Genomic DNA, 20127 nt, shown 5'->3' on the forward strand with positions numbered 1-20127 from the left:
ACCTTGATGTTTCCTTGTAGACAGTGCTCTACATCTTTGCCAGAGGGATCATCAGAGAAGAGTGCAAATCCTGACTGAGCTGGTTTCCTCATTCCTGTATCCTGGTTCAGGGTGTTCAGAAATTCATCCACTGTAGTAGAGGCATCAAACCCAACAACCTAGAAAAGCACCTCAAATCTATTTTGCTACCAAGCATTTAAAAAAAAAAATAAATCAAAGAAAAGATTCCGAAAAATGAGAATACCTCCAGAACATAAGACCCTCATTATTCCCTTTGAATAACAGTGTCATTGAAACTTACAAATTATTTACTGAACCCATTGATGTGATTCATTTACTTACAGTTTTCATAGTTCTTTAGAGTAGGTATTTTTGAGCAATGTATAAATAAATAACAAGCAGTTATTCCTTTTTTCTTTTCTTTCAAACTTCAGCCTGGAAACTTTTTAGAGTGATTTAAATACATGTTAAATACATTTTTCTCTTTTACTGGGCATACAGCAAGTAACTAAGAAAATTTTAGAAGGGAATAAGAAAAACAGTTTGTTTTTCTGTTGCCTGAACTAGAGATTATTCAATATAGTATTGATTTAATATAGAAAGTCACTATCTTGTAATCTTCTGAGTTGTTAAAAAAAAAAAAAGACTTGCACCAGTATGGAAACCCAGGGAAAGCTTCCTTACAGACTTTGACTGATGAATGCCCAAAAGAGTTGAGAATGAAACTGTGTTTTTTCTGTAACAAATAGGGTTATCCTTCATACTGCTAATGGGAGTTACAGCTGCATTTCTGTTCGTTTAACCTTTAAGGTACCTCACGAGAGAAATGGAATTTAATACCCTTCTCTTTTCTTTAGTTGAATTCATTCATCCAGTTGTGAAGTCAAATAAGCAATGGATGTCTCATTTGCAAGTGTTTTTAATATTTTAATTGCTTTTAAAGATTTTATCCTGAACAATTACTCTTCATTGATCAAACCTGACTCATGTACCTTGTGCTTTGTGCCCTGTGTTAGTAATGACACAGGATGAAACTTGAAACATATTTAGCTTAACACTTAAAACTCTATTTCTGATATACTGCACTAAATATGCTAATAGCACGGGGTTGGGAGGGCCTTGATTTTCTATTTGATGTTACCTGGTAGATTCCATTCATGAAATGAACTGGAATACTAAAGGGTAGTGAATGGTGGTAAGGGTTTCTTAGAAGAGTTGAAAGGATTTCCATTCGGGAAGGCCTGGCTTCTCGGTCTCCATTCTGCTGGGTACGTTCCACACATCGCTGGCAATATATTGCGTATTTCCCAAATTCAGTTCTATGGCAGAAAAAGAAATTAGGCAATTCTTGGGAACTAACTGAAAGGACAGCAAGCTGAATAAGTCTCTCTGAGATGCGAGATGGGAGGAGCATTTAGGTCTCACAGCAAGATTTCCAGCATTTTTCCCCAGGGAATTTTAAGGAGAGTGAAAGAGATGTACAGAACTGTGTGAAAGGTGAACATGGCTCAGAGTATTTTGTGTAGCTGCCACAGACTTGGGCCTTCGTGCTTTAGCAACATGCAGTCAGAATTCCATTGCAAAATACTTTTCAGAACAAAGGAGCTTTCCCAGTTGATGCAGAAAAAGAACATATTCAACTCAAATTTATTATAAAATGTATATCAGAAGATTAAAAATTACATGTATATCAAATGAAAGATTGAAAATAAGGTACTTAAAGAAGACTGGTCAACAAGCAGGCTAAAAATACTCAGGCATACCTAGAATCTGCATTCTTCTTTAAATGAAGCTTAAGAAGCCAAAGGAATGGGTGCTGGGGCAGAAACAGTCCAATGCAGAGAGCCAAGAGCTGCAAGCCCTGGACAAAAGAAAGACATTTACTGCTTTAAACATCTTACAAAGTAAAACTTCCTGTTTGGCTCTTGGTCAGCAGTGCAACTTACTGTGCCAAGGCAAGTATCACACAACTGTAAATAGGAAGGAAGAAAAAAAACAAAACAGAGAAAAAGCTGAGTAAACGCGTATGGCACCTCACTGGAAGGGCAAAATGCTCTCTTTAGTTTTACTTGTGTACAGCATCTTTCTTTTAGGTCTGGGAATGTGGAGGCAAATCAGTTTGTACAAAAAGCCAACTGCAGGAAAAATGAATTCTAAGGCTACGGTGCCAACCGTGACTGAGTTAATGATTTAAGACCTTAAAAAATTTGTAAGGCTACAAATGTTCTACTGAACAGGTTAACCCTTAAATATCATACCATATAATTATGATGGTAGCAGTTTATTTATCTGTATTGGAGTGATGGCTTCACCTGTGTTCGAAAATATCAAAAATTTATTACATATATAAGATTTATATTAAAAAATGCATTACTGAATTTCATCAGCCATATGTAATTTCAATGTATGCTGACATGAATATGCTATGTGTTCTGTAGAACGTTTGTGGGTGTCTTAGTGATGCACACATACTGTCCATATCCCAAATATGGGCTTTTTCTAGCTAATAGGTATGCCTGCTAGTCATGTGCTACCTTCTGTAACAAGTCGGGAGAAAAACATGGCCAGTACAAAAGCTTTGAAGTGATAATTTCCTTTCTCATCTTCTGATTCATCTCCTAGTTCCATAGGTATGACTGTGTCACGTGCCATATTCCAGGTCTGCTAGTTCTGTGTGGATTCTAACTATCGATTTTCCTTTCAGTTAATTGTTACATATATAAGATACCGGTAAATAACTGACAGTGGACTAAGGTGAAGAATTTTATATATATATTCATAATCTAGCAAGCAGAATGCATGCAGGACAGCATGACAAAGTAAGAGGTGACATCTTTCAGAAAAACTGAACATATCTGAGATTCCACAGCATATTGCAACAGCATTTTTTCATACTTATGCTGTGCAGACAGCTGGTTTCGCCCACCAAACTCACTGAGGCAGCACCAAACAGAGGAAGGATGCAGTAAAAGATCATTAGGCTCCCCATGCTATCTTAATGCTTGATGATAGCCCACACTGTATGCTGAACCTTTAAAAATAGCACAGATGTAGATATATCCTGTCATCAGATGTGAGTACTTTTCATGGAGCATAGCGTGAGCTTTGTTTCAGACACAGTAGTAAGAAGATGGTTCTGGTTTTTATAGGGTTTTATGCAGGTGCTACAGAAGTACAGAGCCCCTTTGCCATTCCAAACATACTGTGTAATTCCTTCGCTGCTGCTGAAATACCTGTATCGGTCCTGTCTGGTTTTGTGGATGCCGACGTCTGGTCTGTTTAATGAGCTGGCAACAGATCTCATTTTGAAGTTCAGGATGCGTGAGGCAGACTTGCAAAGCACTTTGGGCCAAAGATACATGGTAGTCAATTGCAGGAGAGTCAACTGCAGCATTTATAAATAACTGGCAGGTCTAGAAACAAAACAGTAAGCAAGTGAGTTTATGTACAGAAAGCTCCAACCAATCCTGCAGACATTCTGCATAACAAAAATGTGCTATAATTGAAGTCACAGGTCGCCAGTTAGAGAGGTGAAAAATGGGGCCAGAATGGATGAAAAGCTATAGTTTTTCAAAAGGATAAAAGCAACACCAGTGTATGCTGGTAGGTGTATAGCAGTTGTGGCTAAAAGGAAATTTAAGCACATGCATGAACACAGCCTACCCCTGTGCAGGACTTTAAATTGCAAGGTGGATAGCTCACAATGACAGGCACAGTAAAACACTTGTGCAAGGACTGAGAACAACACAGGTGAATGAATATACACAAATTAGAAAACCAGGACTCAGAGCCATTTGTTTAACTTCTTAGCTTTCATTGGTATTTTTACTGTGGGGTCATATAAACTTCCCACCTCCTCTTCTGTCTTAGGAAAGCCAGGCATTTATCACTTATAAGACAGCTTATGTGATCACTTACTCCACTTAGTCTGTATTATAGTTCTTGTAGTCATGCTAACTAATTTCATTTATTAGAGCAGTTCCTTAAAGATGAATTTTTAAAGTATACAAGCAAAATACAAGAAATGAGTGGAGAACTAATATATTTCTAGCCTATCTGAACATATGTGGATGCATGGGACTTATTTTATCAGAAATGGAATAACAGTTTTCTGTTTCTAAATCAGTTCCTTGCTTGACTTTTAAACTGATTTTTAGCACAGCTTTTAGTAAAGGTTATACACATCATCTCTTATTTGACGTAGGTCTGAAATATATTTCAGAAAGTGTTTGCCAAATAGATATCAATTTATTTTTATCGGGGAAGTACATTCCCTTTTAATTTTCATGCTGCAAGACTGCACGGAATAAAATGGATGTACTTTTATGTGCTTCAGACATCTCAGACAAATAAGCTGGAAAGCTTGCTTACAAATGGCTGTGACTTAACATATGGTACTTGTCTTGAATTCTTTTCTGGATCCTAACCATTGCATCAAAATTCTTAAGAAAGTTCATGCTGCAGGGAATTTGGTCTTTTGACTTCTGTAAGCTCTGTGGAGAAAGTTCATTTATTCAAGCACTGTGCCTTCCAAACTGTGATTTATTTCACATTATGCAGACTAGCAATAATTTGTTTTGTTTCTGAAATATACTTTATTTATAGCTGGGCTATGAATTAATTTTTAGAGGTGATTTACCCAACTAAGAGCAGGAGAGAGGAGAAAGAAGGTAAATGGAATTGCAGCACACTCTTCCTCCTAGTTCTCAGACACCAATCTGGCCTTCCATTGGGAAACATCCAAAATCTTATGTGCATACAAAAAAATTCAGGAAACAAGCTGAAGCAAACTTGTAAGTAAACATGTTTTTACCTTAAATAATTTAATGGCCTCGGTTTGTAAGGCTTCTGATGGCAGAGTTGTGAGAGGGCAAGCAATTCCTTCTTTGCTGTGGCAAAGGGTAGGATGTCTCCAAATCTGAGAAGCTAAACAGATAAATTATGTTTTCTGCAATTAATTCAGTACAGCACCGTCAGTTTTTTTTACAGTCATCTCCCTCTCTCTCACTTTGTTTTTACCTACACAGCAGGGCCAAGGAGTCTCAGTGAGGTGAAGCTTTTAAGATATTAAATCAGTTTTACTGCTTCATCTTATGTTGGTAATGGGACCTGGCTTCCAAATTTTAGTAGTTGTATCTCAAATAGCAATAACGAGTGTGTGGAATTGCTGCCTTCTGCTGCTAACTGTGAGACTATACAAAATCATGAAAGAGATTTAGTGTGAAAATAATTGTATGAGTAGGAGTTTGCGAGACAAATCCTAAATTTGATGGCATAGATGTGAGAATGTCTGTGACTTCTGCTTGAACGGTCAGAATTTGAAAACTTCTTGCAGATCCAACAAACAGAAGGAAATATTATACACTGCTTTTAAAATATGGAGCAAATTGGTGAAGTTCTGATTCGTCTAATGAAGGCTAGCACTGTTTTCCCTTTGGAGTTGCTACTTACTCTATCCACAGCAGCTCAGGATGCGGCAGATAGCCATTCCATTAGGAATTAATGTAACATTGATGTGAACTGCACCCGGAGATATTAAGAAGGTGCTGAAGCCTTGCTTCTAGCACAGACATATTGAAGGGTATTTCCCACAGAACAGACTGCTGCGCTCAGAAATGAAACAGTTGCCCTAGCTAAATGGAGGAGGCCAGAAATGTGAATTCTGAAACTTTCCTAAATAAAACTGCATATTACATATATATAAGGAAAACTCTGTGATGAGGTCTATGGTCTTATTTTAGAAAGTATGTTTCTCATGTAGCACAAGAGATCAGCATTCTGAAGTGCAGTTTCAAAAATTCCTAGTAGTGTTTAAGACCCAAAACTGTATCAAAGTGGGAATTGGGCACCTATTAATTTTTCTAAATGATTATAATCTGTTCTGCAAATACCGTACTCAATTTTGACCTGAAGTAGAAATTCCATTCCCAATAGTTTCAGTCATTTATAGAAACAAGGCCTTGGTAGTTGTATTTTTTTTTCTTGTGTAGGCAAAGTCCTGCTATTGATTATACTGATAGCATTTTAAATAACAGATTCAAAACCCGACAGCTCCTCTTCAAAGTATTCTACAGGGTAGGTTAATGTCAGTGGTCCTGTTTCATAGAGCAAGAGGTTCTGCTGGCATAGGAAAGAAAATCAGCACAAAAGTAAGTCGAGCAAAAAGGTTAACTGACCTGCTTTGTACAGACCAGAAATCAGGCACTATAAGTAAGTGTGCATTGAAAGTTCCTAGAAGTATGCCTAAAACTATTATTTGTATGATTTTCATTAAAAAACGCAAAACAAAAACCAACAACAACAACAACAAAAAAAAACAACCTAAAATATTCTTAGTATAATTATTCCTAAACGCTTTAGTATTTTCTCATTGATAAGGATTACAAGATGAGTGTGTTGAAACAAAAATAAACTTACTGGTATCACCTTCCACATTTAATAATTTGCAAATAAGTTGTTCAAACTCAGACCCAACATTTACACTGGTACTTCCAGCTGCAACTGTCAGATGATAAAGCCATGTGTCCTAAAGTAGAAAAACACACAGCAACTCATTCATTCCACCAAATTTTTAAGAACATTAAAAAAAAAAAAAAAAAAAAAAAAAAAAAGCACATCAAGATTCACAGGAATTAAGTCAGAAATTGAATCTACTTTGAAACTTCCTTGGAAGGAGCTTTTTCATAAAGATTTTGTTCTCAACTTCAGATGTTGCCATACCCTCCTTTTGAAGCCCAAAGGGGTTGGCCTTCCTTAAACAGTTGTGCTCATGGCCACTCTATGTTGCAAGTATGAAGTACAGAAAATTGGACACAGTTGTGTTCTGAAGCCTTTTGCCCTCAGAAATCAGAAAGCTAAAAAATATAAAGTGCCTTTTTATCACTGCCAGATCCTTCTAATGCAGAGAGTTAGGTCGACAAACAAACTGAGATCTGTAAGACTTCTTAAGAATGATACAGCAGTAATAGTGTTTTTCACTGTATCTCTCACTTCTCTTATGGCAGTCTTCCCTACTCTTAGTCCAAACAGTGAAAATAGGTAACCCAGAACTTCTTGGGAAAATTTGCTGAAGTCTGTTTACAGGTTAGTGTGATGTGAGTGAAATTCTCCATATACAGCATATTTGGTATTCTGCACCATCACTTCATGTAGGTAAGCCTGCACATTTTGGTTATTTCAAAAGGGATTACCTATGACAGCACTGCAAAGACAGCCTTGTGTACTGTGGATCACTCTCCCCCTCCTCTTTAGGAATGGTTCATATCACAGCATCACAGTCATAGGCAAGTTACTGAAATGTAGTAAAAAAGTCCTCTCATTACCTTCTCATGTTTGGATCCTATAAGAAGGTAAGTGGGTCCTTGATCTTTAGGGTGGATAACAATAGTGTAATGTGTTGATAACAAACTACGACCACTAGCTTCATAATCTTCATCAGAATCACAGGATCTATCAACTTCTTCAACCTTAGCCTCAAAAAGCTTGATTTGACCAAGAGGAAACTAAAAGTAAATATTAGAAGTGGTTAGAAAGTGTTTGCTTCAGTGCATATTCCACAAGCAGAAAAAAGACAACCCAAACATAAGACTACCAATAGCGTTCATTTATTTCATTTTCACTTCTGCCAGGTAATGCCAGATAAATAAGCTGTTGCTGACAACAGAAACTGGGTTATGTGTGCCAAACTCTGAAATTGGGAACTTTTAAAATTCCTTTCCAGGTCTGCCTCTGTATCTAGTTAATGTAATAAATGTCTGTTAAGGAAAGAGAAGGAGGTTTTCAGAGTTTCCAGACCTGCTTCCAAGTAAGAATTTCTTGGGTAAAGCCTAGAGCCTTAATTATAGCTTTGTCGTTTCAAAGGACAGCAGCATAGTGTTGAAGTGCCTGTTTTGCTCATACTATAAGAAGGTAAATATTTTGTGTGACAGACTTTTCTAGTTTGTTTCACTCTTCAGTCTAATAGACCAAAATTAGTTGTATACATAGTTATATAAAAAGCCATTCAGGAGGAAATTTTCCTGCAAGTAATTATTTCATACTTAGCAACAGCAGGAAGCCATGACAAACACAAAAACATCTTCACAAGCAGGTGACAGGACTGGCAGAGACTGACAGTCCTTACTGGTGATTTTACGCAAAGGTTCCTCCGTTTCCATTGCATTACTGCAATTTCTCTCGCTGTCCAGACCATGATGTTCAAAAGAATCTTGTATTTAATATTATAGAGAAGGAGCCGTGATTATTGTTTCTGTATTGTTTAGTAACATTTAGTGATCTGTTACAAAGAAAGAGGCAGTTCCCTTTGGTAAAATGATGGCTAGGCTTCTTCTCTGTGACACGTTCCAGTGTAATCCTGAAGTGGCCTTAAAATATCAATAACAGTGCAAAGCAGATGAGGCTGACTCAGCTTCTCAACAATATGCTTAGAAAATGAAAATGTAATCTTGGAGAGTGGCTGGCAAGCTTGACTCAATCACAAGTGGGTTTCATGAATAGTGATTTGGTAAAGTAAGTAGTTAATATAGTTACTTTGAAGAGAACATCACGTAGTGGTGGATCATTAGTCCAGTGCTCTCACTAGTAGTGACTGAAGATGCACGAAGATGCATTTCACATACAAGTAGTCAAGACTGGTTTGTTTACTATCTTTAACTAAAACAAAGTTTTAGTAGAATGTTTAAAATGAATGTATAAGGAAAGAATAAAAAAGTATAGCTAGTTTTATACAGAGACTACTAATTACTGGGTACAGCATGAATATTTGGATAAATTAGAAATAACAGATTAGATTTTCTGTATTTTTTTAATTTCTGTTAGGAATTTTGGCTGCCCAGTGGAGCATTAACCTTTTGTCAAGTGCCAGCAGTCTTTCTGATAGATCTAGGTAGTAAGGGTATGAGTAAAATGTTCATAACCTCAGGGACATTAAAAAGAATTCATGTAGACTTTTCCAAAATCTTGTTCCTGATCCGCTTCCATGAAGCTGTCATTCTTAATGATATAATACAATATCCTGAGAGTAAAAGAACAAGTGAAAACTATGACTTGAAAATCTCTTTTGTCCTGACTCAGCAGGTAATTATGACAGCAAATCTTAGGGATTGACAACATTGAGAAGTATGAGTAGAGAACTCAATGTCAGGCTCAATATCAAAAAGTCAGATATTGTTGTGAGGTTAATCTAAAGCTGATTGGATCCTGTCTCTTTCTTCTGTTAACGGTATTTTAATTGGTTTGATAAATTAGTGTTCCTTTTCTCTTGCCTCGTTCCACCTCTGTTCCTGTCTATCTTGTCAGTTAGACTTGATGATCTTTGAGGTCTTTTCCAACCTGAGTAATTCTATGGTTCTATGGACAATGAGCTCCTTTTTTCCTTCTGATGGTAATTTGGAAAGAATCCCTCCTGCTCTAGCACAGCAGCAAACTGCCAGGCTTTTCCGCCTCTCTTGCAGTGAAGCACAGTGATATTCCGAAGAAAAGATTTAGAAGTCAGTAGAGATAAAAAGAACAATAATTCCTTGAATCTTGCAGTCACTACCCACTGCAAACATATTTAAGAAGTCAGCTTCCAAAAGTAAGGGACAGCCAGATCTGATGAGACTCAAGGCTTTCAAAAAGTCAGTCAGTCAGCGTCCCACTTTGGCTAAGGCTAAGAAGATACAGGATGTATATCAGGTCCCATGGAAGAAGTAGACCAATGGATGTGCCCATAAAACAGTCTGTTAAATGGGAACCTTCCCAGCTGAGTATCTGTTAAGTCTAAATGTCTGGTAATTAAGATTAAATGGTCAGATGCTATCCAGACAAATCTCATGTTAATAAAGCAAAAACTTAGCATTTTAGCTGAGGAAACAAGTACCTTATCCTCTTGATTACGGAAGTAATACAGAGTTTTTCCAACAAGGGTACACCAAACACTTTTGGAGTATCCATGTTTAACCTGAAATAACAGACCATTAAGTACAAGCACAGTTAGAAAAAGTATAGACTACATTTCACGGTCTCTGGAGTTAGCTGATATTGGGAATAAATGACTTAGTTCAAATTATTCTCCACATTACTAGACAAATAATTAAAAATGCATGGCACTGTTAATGTTATAAGATTTAAAGCACTTGGTGCAAAGCCCAGTAAAGCCAGTGTTTTTTATTTCATCAGGCCTATGGTAATGGAAGCAGAGGAAATGAGAGAACCAAAAGAGGACGATTCCTTTTATGTAATGTTCTTATTATCTTGAAATAACATTTCTCAATGAATAATACTGAATAATGAGCACTATACTGAAATAAGTTAGGTCAATTAACTACTGCAACTTATGCATTTATCAAAATAGCGTATTAAACCATGATACCTCTAGATTGCAAATGGAATACCCAACATCTTTTAGTGAATTAAAAAGATGAAGAAAAAAAAAATGAACTAAATCTTAAACAACCAGTAGTAGGTGGGTTGGTAGTCCTGGCACGCTCACTCTGAAAAGAATTAGAAAAGCTAATGCATGTCTGTTTAGCTTACATTTATTTTACTGTAGTGCCATTTTCATCTAGATATAATTAATAAAATAAAGCACATTTGGAGAAGAAAGGTGTTCTTACCTTTGTAAGTAATCCTTTCATGGTTGGCTTAATTTCAGGCTGTATAAAAAGTGGACTAGCAGCCTGTATTTTAAGAACATTCTGTAGTACTTTGATCCATTCTTCTAAGATATTTGGAGAATCTGCAGTCAGGTAGTATGTTCGTTTTTCTGTGGTAAGCTGTGAAGTAGCAGAAGAGTCTTAAGCTTTAAGAATATTGTGTTTCACCCTATGGTTTGTAGCCTCACAACTTTGGGGTGTTATTTCTCCCAAAGTATTTTTCTTTAATAAAAGGCTCAATGGCCAGGTAGACCAGGCAGAGCTGTGATTTCTGAGACTTCTGAAAGACTTTAGGATAGCAAAATTGTTATATTTTAATTTTCTAATTTCAGACAAACAACTCAACCCTGGTGTCTGGTCCCAAGACCACTCTTTTTTACTGCATCCCATAGGTGAGAATCTGACCTTTTTAACAATACAGACAACACTGCACTCAGGCATCTCTACCTTTACTTTCTATAACTGAAACTTTCTTTAGGTTTCAAGTGAAGAGCACTAATTAATTCTGAGTCCACATGTGGACTTCTGGTCCAAGAGAGATTGAGATGTTTTGGCAGTTCAGAAAATAAAGATCCAAAAAAGAGAAAAGTAGGCACCTGGATTGTTTGTTTCCCATCACCTCTTTCAATGTGGCTAGATGCATTTAGCTCAATTTGACCTTGAGGCTTTCGAATTACATCACTCTGTATGGAAAGAATGGAAAAAAGATATATTTGAGATGTATTAACAAATAGCAATAATTAATTATAGAACTTGTTTAATACTTCCTATTTAAACACCAAGGATGTTGTATGCCTCTTAAGGAACTAAGTCCTGAATTGCTTCCTTACAACTGACACGCTATGAATGCATTTCTTTTCCTTCTAGCGGTCCTAGATTCTCAGAAAAACAACCTAATATAGAACGGCAAATAAGTGACACTTATTCGTGTACTTACTGGAGATTTGTAGTATAGTAATTCGCCTCCTTTAAGCACAAACCACCGTCGTTTCCAAGTCTTCACTTTACCACTCATTTTTAACAGATAGCCAGATTTTTCCAAAGGTTCCTGATTATTTAGAAGTTGGATAAAAAGTAGTTAAGTATGCTAATGTTCTATATCCCCCAGAGAAACTGTATAAATACACACAGACATTTTAATAGCTTAAAAGCATGCTAAAAAAAAAAAAAAAAAAAAAGGAAAAAAAAGTATTTTACAAGTATTTTGTTCCAAGGATAACACTTTTACAAGCATCAATTAAGAACAATGCCATGCATATGGGATAACTAATTAATATCCCTACTTACAGTTATAGTACATGAAGGAGAGTAAGTGATTTGCCCAGAACTATACAAGGGAATGAAGAACATAATAATTCCTGATTTAACTCTCATTATTTATATTAAACAATGAACAAATTAATATTATCTAAATACATTTTTCCCCCCAGACTTTAGGGACTGATCTACAGAGCAGATACAGTACAATATAATTCAGAGCTCTGCAAAAACACACTTTCAGTGTGTACGCCAGTAGAACAAGAGTTCACAGTTTTGCTCAGTGAAGAAAGCTTAAAATGAATGAGCTTCATCATCAGTCAGTCAATCAATTTGTATGCCAAGACACTAATTCTAATGTAATGGCTTGGTTTCTTTGATTTATCCTTCCGTGCTGCTTTACAATCAATTTCTCTAGTTTGTCTGATGTTATTTTCCTAGTATGAGGAAGCTATGGAAACAGATTACTGCACAAGGATTTCGACTAATGCCTCCAGCTACTTCAAACAATAATTTTAAGCAGATTTTATTATCTTTTATGCAACCTGATACCAGACCTGGTTCCAAGAAAGGAACAAAGAATTACTTATATTGGGAAGGACCTTGAAGGTCCAGCTGCCCTGCCATGGACAGGACACCACCCTCTAGGTCAGACTGTAACAAACATCTGAAGTGCTTTGAATTGTCTTATGGAGTTGTTTACCTACTTCCATTCATGACATAGAGAGCTCAGAATAACTGTCCACTTTGTTTCAGTTGTTATGGTTTTACATGGTTAACATCACTGTTAAATTTTATTATTTGTACTCATAAGGCAGTCTGTGAATTGACAAGACCAAATACAGGGCTTCAGTAGCATTCTTTGAACGCAAATTTACACAGGTAAATTTCTTTACAGATCTTCAGTACTTACATTTTTTCCATTATCACTAGATGAGGAAGAGGTTTTAGGAAGCTTCTGCTCTGGCTCTGAATAGTCTGTGTCTACTGAATATGCATCAGGAGGAATAGCGTAATCACTGTCTGAGGTCACAGAAGACAGAGACACACCTGAGATAAAAGATGTTTATTATTCATTATGCAACAAACAAATGAGATCAGAATATCCCTGCAGAAAGATTATCTCAGTGGGATCCGCAGGCAAACAAAATTATCAGCATGAATCCAAACAAATGCAAGATCTTTAAAGAAATAAACTAAATTTCCCTTTACTCTATTTTTTTAATAATATCTGGTTTTGCCATGCAAGTGCCTGGGCACTAAAGAGCTGAGCTCAGTGTGCTATTCTGAAAGGTTAGCCTCCAAGATTAAAATGTAGATGCTTTGTTCCCTTTGTTTCCAAACTTATTTGCTGATTTTATTCAAAAAGTGCTTTTCTCAATTATTGTTTTAGCACACCATCTTGGATTTTAGGTTGGTTCTTTTTCTTATGTAAGATCTCTAATAACAAATATATAGCAAGATAATCATGCCCTGAGTCAAATTTGTGACTGCATAGATTCTTAAACAATGTGAACTTAATTAAGATATACACCTGTTTTGTGATTAAGAAAGCATTCCATAGCTTGAAGCAGTGCAAGGACTAGTTCTGGAGAAGAAAGCATGAGCAAAGGGAATGGTTCTGTTCTACAGATGCATATGTAAAATATGGGTGAAACCAGCTATGACCTTAGCTGATTTACTCTTCCAATTGTGCATACATGCAAGATGAGATGCACCTGCCACTACTGCATTGGTTTTTGCTCACCAACATGAACTGCTAGGATGCAGGAACTATGGGTTCTTTTCACACTAATGTAGCTGTATGGGAAATTGGTAATCACAGCCTAAACCTCTGATCAATCAGCTGAGGCAAGTGTTGGGTCAGCTGTGGGAGCACAGGTGAGAGTAATTTAGCTGTGCTCCCGGAAGGGGTGGAGCTTGACTCCACGTGCTTTAGACCTCATTTAAGGGCTGACCACCACTAAGGCAGCATCTCTTGGAGACTGCTCCCTAGTGGAGATTGCCTCAGCATTTCCCAGTGAAGGCATCCATATCGGTGAGTTTTTCCTTATAAATAACCTTTTGAATATCTGTTACCATCTTTGTTACCATCTTTGTATCATTCCACCTGACAGTAGCAAAACTGCAACTATAGAACTGGAAGTGGGACTAACACAGATAGGCTCTTCAGTGTTCTCAGTTGACCTTACATAAAAAATCAGAGTTGCAGGAGAGTCTGTTGAAGGAGAAGACTCAGGCTGGGAAAGTTGCATAACCTGGCTCTGAGAAAACTGGTAAGGAGAGCATTGAAGGGTGAGGAAAGCTGTTTCATGTGTGCAGAGCAGCAAGCGGACCTGGGATGTGGAATGGCCTCAGGGCCACACATGGCTGACACTGAAACATTTCTAGTGGGGCAGCATAAGTATCTGCCTGCTCAAGTGTAATATAAGCAGAGCTCTTAATTCTCGGGCTTTTAACACGTAGAAGAGTCAAAACTGAATAATGCTGGTTTGCGTTTCTTTAAGGAATATATAATGAAGGATTGTAAGACTGTAACCTCCGTTACTTAACCCAAATCCTGAGAGAGATAATACTGATACTGTTACCCAGTGAGGAAACACTGTATCTTCCCATGCAGCAAGGCATGTTATTTTCATTTCAGAGATGGGGAACACAAACTTACCTACCCATATGAAATTTGCCTTGCACACAAGAACACTGCTGGATTCAAGTGTTTTAACTAAATCCTTGAAATGCGATCTTAAAATGGTCACTAAAGAAAATTAAAGAAGTCCTTCACTGCATGAGATGACAAGAGCAAATACTCTGCTGGGAGAACTTTTACACCTTCTTTCTGATCACATTAAACTCTTATTTTATGCTACAAGAATGAGTACATAGTTTCTACTGCTAGCAGTCACTGTTTTCTAGGTCCTTTGATCTACATGCCATTAAAGGTCATAGGAAGTTGCTGACATGACAAAATATAGATTGAAAGGCGCTTCTTGTTTTAAATGTTGAAGTCACTTTTCCCTCATGACAACAGCTAGCTGCTAGATTAATGCCTTTAACAGCCATCTATAATAACAGAAAAAAAAAAAAGTAGCTACCCTGAACTGTCCTTGCTCCTGCTTGAACAGATCTGAGCTTCGATAGCTAAGATAAAAGCCTGGATTTAAGATGTCCATGCTGTCGAATGAAGAAATTGTTTTCTAAATACATAATGCAAACTGCCCAGTTTTCCAAGCTTCCAAGAAGTTTCACGTTCTTATGGTTTTTGCCTACCTCGTTTCATAGCCCGAGGACTACCTGGTCCACTTCTGCCTCGAGAATCGGACTCAGAAGTCCTTGAGCTGGACTGAGAGCTTTCTTCTTCCTCTGATCCTGACGACTCATCTATAAATGGGCTGTTGCTTATTTGAGTTGCTTTCTGCAGAAATTAACACAACATTTTTTGAAATCTTGTGTAAAAGCTATCGGTAAATTCTTCATACTGCTGGCTTTATGATATTCAGTGCTGTTCTTGCTTAGGCTGTGAGTTTTGGCACACAAGTATAAACACAGAACTGAATTCTTTCTGCTCTCAACCACTCCCACACTTTAAAATGGAAAACTCATGTAGGCTCTAGGCATGGGTCTTTCCAAATCACAAAAAGCTGCCAGAAAATAAACAATGCTGTGATTAGTTACTGCTGGCTATCTGCATGTAAACAGCTTTGGCACTGATACAAAGACATTTCTATACACACACACACCATGTGGCTCTGTTTAATAATTAACAAGCCTTTGGGAAAAAGAAAAATCAGCAAGGAACTTCAGAAAACCTGACCTTATAAGGAGCAAATTTTTTTTCCATTATATATGGGGTTCTATAATCAATAACCATGATCTTATGACACATCTGGCATCGTAGTATCAAATGTGAAAAGTTCTTGATAGTGTTTAAATGCCTAATGGTATTTTAAAAGGTTCTTTAAACAGCAATACAGTTACCCCTTTCAAAGTGGTGTAGACAGGAGTTGTCATGTTCTTATATATTAGAGATGTATATAATCCAGATATGGAGTATGAAGTTAGTGAAGCAGCACCTAAACAAGAAACATATTATATAATTGCACGTTCTATGTTACCCCTCAATTTACCCAATTCTCATGTTATCTTTTGCATTGTACAGCTCTGCTATAAAAAGTAAACTAATTTCTCATTTGTTGTGGATGTAAAATTCACAGTTATTTCAAATTTATGATGATTTTAAGGTGTATCAATGAGTAATAACCATCACTATTCAACACTATTTAAATTAAAAGTATAATCCTTCAATCTTGGTACCTGGAATAGAACCTTCAAAATGAAAAAGCAAAGAAAACTGACATAAAGTACAAATTGTGGGCAGTATTGGTGATAGGTGGGCAGTTGGCCTAGTTGATCTTAGAGGTCATTTCCAACCTTCATGTTTCTGTGATTGAGCACACAGTCAAGAGGCAAGCTAATATGAGTGGAAGATGATGTAAAGACAATCAGTGATTTTTCTCAGTTTTATACAGCAGATAATACTAGTAAAGATATCTTGGATAAATATGGGACATTTGTTCCTGTCTTATAAATTACCACTAGAAGAAAGGTTTTGTTCTTGAGACAATGAACAGTTAAACCACTTACTTTTGTTAAGAGATTCTGTGGTGAAAGCTTCAGACATCCTTAAACCAGATTTGGCTACAGCATATATTCTGCTTTCCTAACATAAAAGCAGAATGGATTTGATAGTAGACAGTTAAAACACAACAATTGCATTTCTTTTGCTTTGCCTCCCCACAAACTCTTAGTCTTTGTATTAGTAGCAACGTGATAATATTGTATATGAGGCCATTGTTGAAGTGGTGTCATCAGTAGCAGCTGAAAAATGTATCCTTGTTTTATGTACCATAGTCACTGTATCCATGGTTTGATTCATCCTTTTTTCACGCAACGGTTGCCCCATATGGGTAACTTATTTAAAAAAATAAAATACTATCACCTGGGGCCAAAGCACCTATAGCAAAATTGCTCTGGATTTCTTGTCTTAACTTTTGTTATGGTAAGGCTCTGTCTTGTCATCCAACAGTGAGCAGGACAGTTACAGTCAACAAAAGCCACAGAAGAGAAGCGTGAAGTGGATTAGCTTCACTGGTAGGAAAAATGTCTAGCATTACACTTACCCAGGAAGGAAATCGATGTAATGGTGGAGTTGGAGGTTTGTTGCTAGCAACCTTTTTTGTCATATCACAGGGCTCCTGGGCTTCAGCATCTTGTGCTTCAGTACAGTCATAGGTAAATACTCCTTCATCACAGCCAATCTCCATTTTCTCTAAAATAACTGTGTCTTCTCCATCCACCTGATCAATGTCTGTTTCCTGAGGTCTCCATGGCCGTATCATGCTTATAGCATTTCTATTTCTACCGAACATTCTATCAGAACTCAGCTGAGGCTGGCTTAAATATTTTTTTGCCAATGATGAATTTATACTAAACACATTAGGAGTTCGTAACTTTGGAGGTGGCAAATTTGAGGGAGAATCTGATGTTGTTGTGCATTGAGAGCCCGCAGAAGTTACTCGGATTGGGTGTTTGTGTGCAAGAGCAGGGGTTAAAATTGGACTTGGGGTATTTGCCTCACTGGACGAGGATGAATAATCTAGCCTCTGAGACTGAAATTTCTTATTCAGTTCATCTGAAGAACTGTCTAGGTCTTTCTTCTTATTTGTGAAGTCAGAGTTGCACCTTCCACCTGGATTGTTCTGACCTTTTCTTTGGGACCCTTGCTGCCAGGAGTACAACTTTTTGTGCTGAGTCCTCTGAACACCCAAACTCTCTTCTTCAAATAGTGAACTACTGTCATCAGAGGCTGTCAAATACATTTCACTCCCCACTCTACTGTACCTCGCGTTTTCTTCGGATGTGTGGCTTGAGAGGGTGGATGCACACCTGGATTTCAGTCCTTTGTTATCTCCTCCATCCTCATCTGAGCTCCAGTCACTTCCAGTAGTGCAGGAGTTTTTTGACATGTCACTGTCTACATCTTTGGATGAATGGTTCGTTCGCACATTCTTGTTCTGTTCTGATACTGAGGAACTTTGTTGCAGTGACTTCTGACCTTTATAGCTCTCGTGTGCAGAACCAGCAGAGGTAGTTTCTAGGATATCCTTCTCTAGAAGACAAACACAAGGAGCAGAAAATTACTTTAGCAAACTTGACTTCTAAAGGACTTTGTCGTTATGTCTGCAAATAGTAAATAGGCAATAATTATAAATAACTAAGCACACTTAATTTTTTTCCGTATTGTAAATAATTGATCTTAGAAAAAATATTATAATGATCTTTGAATGCAACTGAAGAATATACTAAGAAACTGTAACAGACGCTACTCAGAGATCCAGCCAAGCTAACAGTGGCAACACATGTAAAGATGAGCAGAGAGGAGCCAATCATGAAAGTAGACCAGATAGGTATTAAAATAATTAATAACAATAATTTTTAAAAAAAGGCAAAACAAAGGTTTAAGAGGACATAAACATTTAGCTGCTTTTTTAAAAATCAAAAAACAACTGGAGTACCAGATTCATAGAAAAGACTTTCACTAATAAATCAAATATTCTGAGCATACCTGCAGTGTTTATATACAGAATTTGCTCCTGCTGGCTCTTACTGTATAGCTATAGAAGAGAATGCTTCAGATGCACAAGAGTTGCACATAAAAATGTTTAGGGAAAGGCACCATGTGAAAGATAACTTGCTAATGCTGTTCATTTTTACCTGTTTTTGCAAGAGACTGCTATAGCTTGAAGCATATCAGTGAGGTCTGTGTGCCCTCCCTCAGTTAAAACAGATGCTAAAGCTAGGGCTTTTCTACAAAGATACGTAGAGAAGTTAACAATGTTACATAGCTACATTGAATAAGAATTATACATTGAATAAGAATTTTAAAATAGTCCAGGTGAAATTAACGAAGTCACAAACTCCTTATTTCTTCCTTTGATAAAATCTTTCTTCAATTTCATCATCTATAAAAATGAATACATACGCAGTCAGATTGATAATGAACTTGGTATCATATAAGTAGACAAAATACTAATGGGATCTATTTCAGTTCCTGATTTTCCATGAAAATCAACTTGTAATTCTGGCACTGAAGAGGGAGAGAGAGCTGCTGCATACTTGGGAAATGGCTGTGCACACTTGTTGATTTTTCTTTTCCACATGTGTTGGAATAAAATGGCAGAATATGGGTGATTAAATACCTAGCGTGGTTTTGCTTTCAGTGTAATCCAATTCTTTTGATGAAGACTTGCTTATTTCTTCAGATTTAGGTGATGGTTGAGGACTTCTTGCTCTGTTTGAAAAGCATCCAAAAGTCAAACCGCTTAGTCGCTGACATTCTCCAGGTTTCTTGCCCGCAGCCTCTGAACAATAGCAATTCAGAAACGCTTTGTTAATAGGTTTTGAATCACTGCAGCCAAATGTAATAATTACAAAAACATAATGAGAATTCTGATTCCCAGCTTAGCATTTGCTGGAAAAGCAGTTATAGATTGACAGTCCCTTAACAGTGCTAAGATCACCTACCCTATGAAGAAAGAAAAGCAAAGATCTGACAAAAGTCCTATCAAATCTTACTGCCTGCAAAGCCACTTAGATAACACAAAAATAGCCATTCACTCAGCAAAAAACAGTTGTGCTTTGCTTGCATGTCTTCTTAGGAAAAAATAAATTATTGCTTGCCTAACATTTGTATATACAGTTACTATGAAATCAGATAATGAATACTAAAATCTTTGTGATTTTATGCAATATTTCAATTATGTGGAAACACAAATTAATGAAGTATAGTAAGACGTATACTGTATATAGAGAAAATAAGAATGAACTTGTACATTTACCTTGCAGTTTACATTGTACTGTTTTCATCTCTTTGATTTGCTTTTGGTTGATCAAGCGAAGGTTCTGATTTTCCACCTCTAACTAAAAGCACATAGATTTAATCTCATCCACTGGTGAAACATTGTTTTTAAGTAAGTCATTACATTACTTAAGATCCGCACTGCATTTCTGCTTTCCTAAGGGGAAGCTATTTCATATACTGATCTCTAGTCTGCTGCTTCCCTTAACCCCAGTATATGCATCTGAAATTCCCTGCAATGTTAATTTGAATAACTGTGTTTACTCTGTTAAAAGCACTGTCAAATCCAAGCAAACCTGAGACTGCTTTAAAGAGCCCAAA

The 20127-nt window shown here is 36.9% G+C and overlaps 1 protein-coding gene across 1 annotated transcript in view; it reads right to left on the bottom strand.

The window, feature by feature from the left end:
- The window catches only part of PLEKHH2 (pleckstrin homology, MyTH4 and FERM domain containing H2), a 48517-nt gene that overhangs the window by 9288 nt on the left and 19102 nt on the right, over positions 1-20127 (bottom strand). The window contains exons 6-23 of the mRNA XM_072332244.1: positions 19787-19868; positions 19148-19309; positions 17069-18057; positions 16533-16608; positions 15867-15961; positions 15159-15303; positions 12805-12941; positions 11572-11682; positions 11231-11317; positions 10596-10754; positions 9860-9940; positions 7323-7502; positions 6418-6526; positions 4814-4926; positions 3234-3413; positions 1764-1861; positions 1142-1319; positions 3-158 (exon numbers count right to left, since the gene is read on the bottom strand). Of these exons, the coding sequence (XP_072188345.1) occupies positions 3-158; positions 1142-1319; positions 1764-1861; positions 3234-3413; positions 4814-4926; positions 6418-6526; positions 7323-7502; positions 9860-9940; positions 10596-10754; positions 11231-11317; positions 11572-11682; positions 12805-12941; positions 15159-15303; positions 15867-15961; positions 16533-16608; positions 17069-18057; positions 19148-19309; positions 19787-19868 (3138 nt within the window). The remainder of the gene's footprint in view (positions 1-2; positions 159-1141; positions 1320-1763; positions 1862-3233; positions 3414-4813; positions 4927-6417; positions 6527-7322; positions 7503-9859; positions 9941-10595; positions 10755-11230; positions 11318-11571; positions 11683-12804; positions 12942-15158; positions 15304-15866; positions 15962-16532; positions 16609-17068; positions 18058-19147; positions 19310-19786; positions 19869-20127) is intronic.

The sequence above is a fragment of the Excalfactoria chinensis genome, chromosome 3 (genome assembly GCF_039878825.1).
Source record: "Excalfactoria chinensis isolate bCotChi1 chromosome 3, bCotChi1.hap2, whole genome shotgun sequence".
Taxonomy (NCBI): Eukaryota; Metazoa; Chordata; class Aves; order Galliformes; family Phasianidae; genus Excalfactoria; species Excalfactoria chinensis.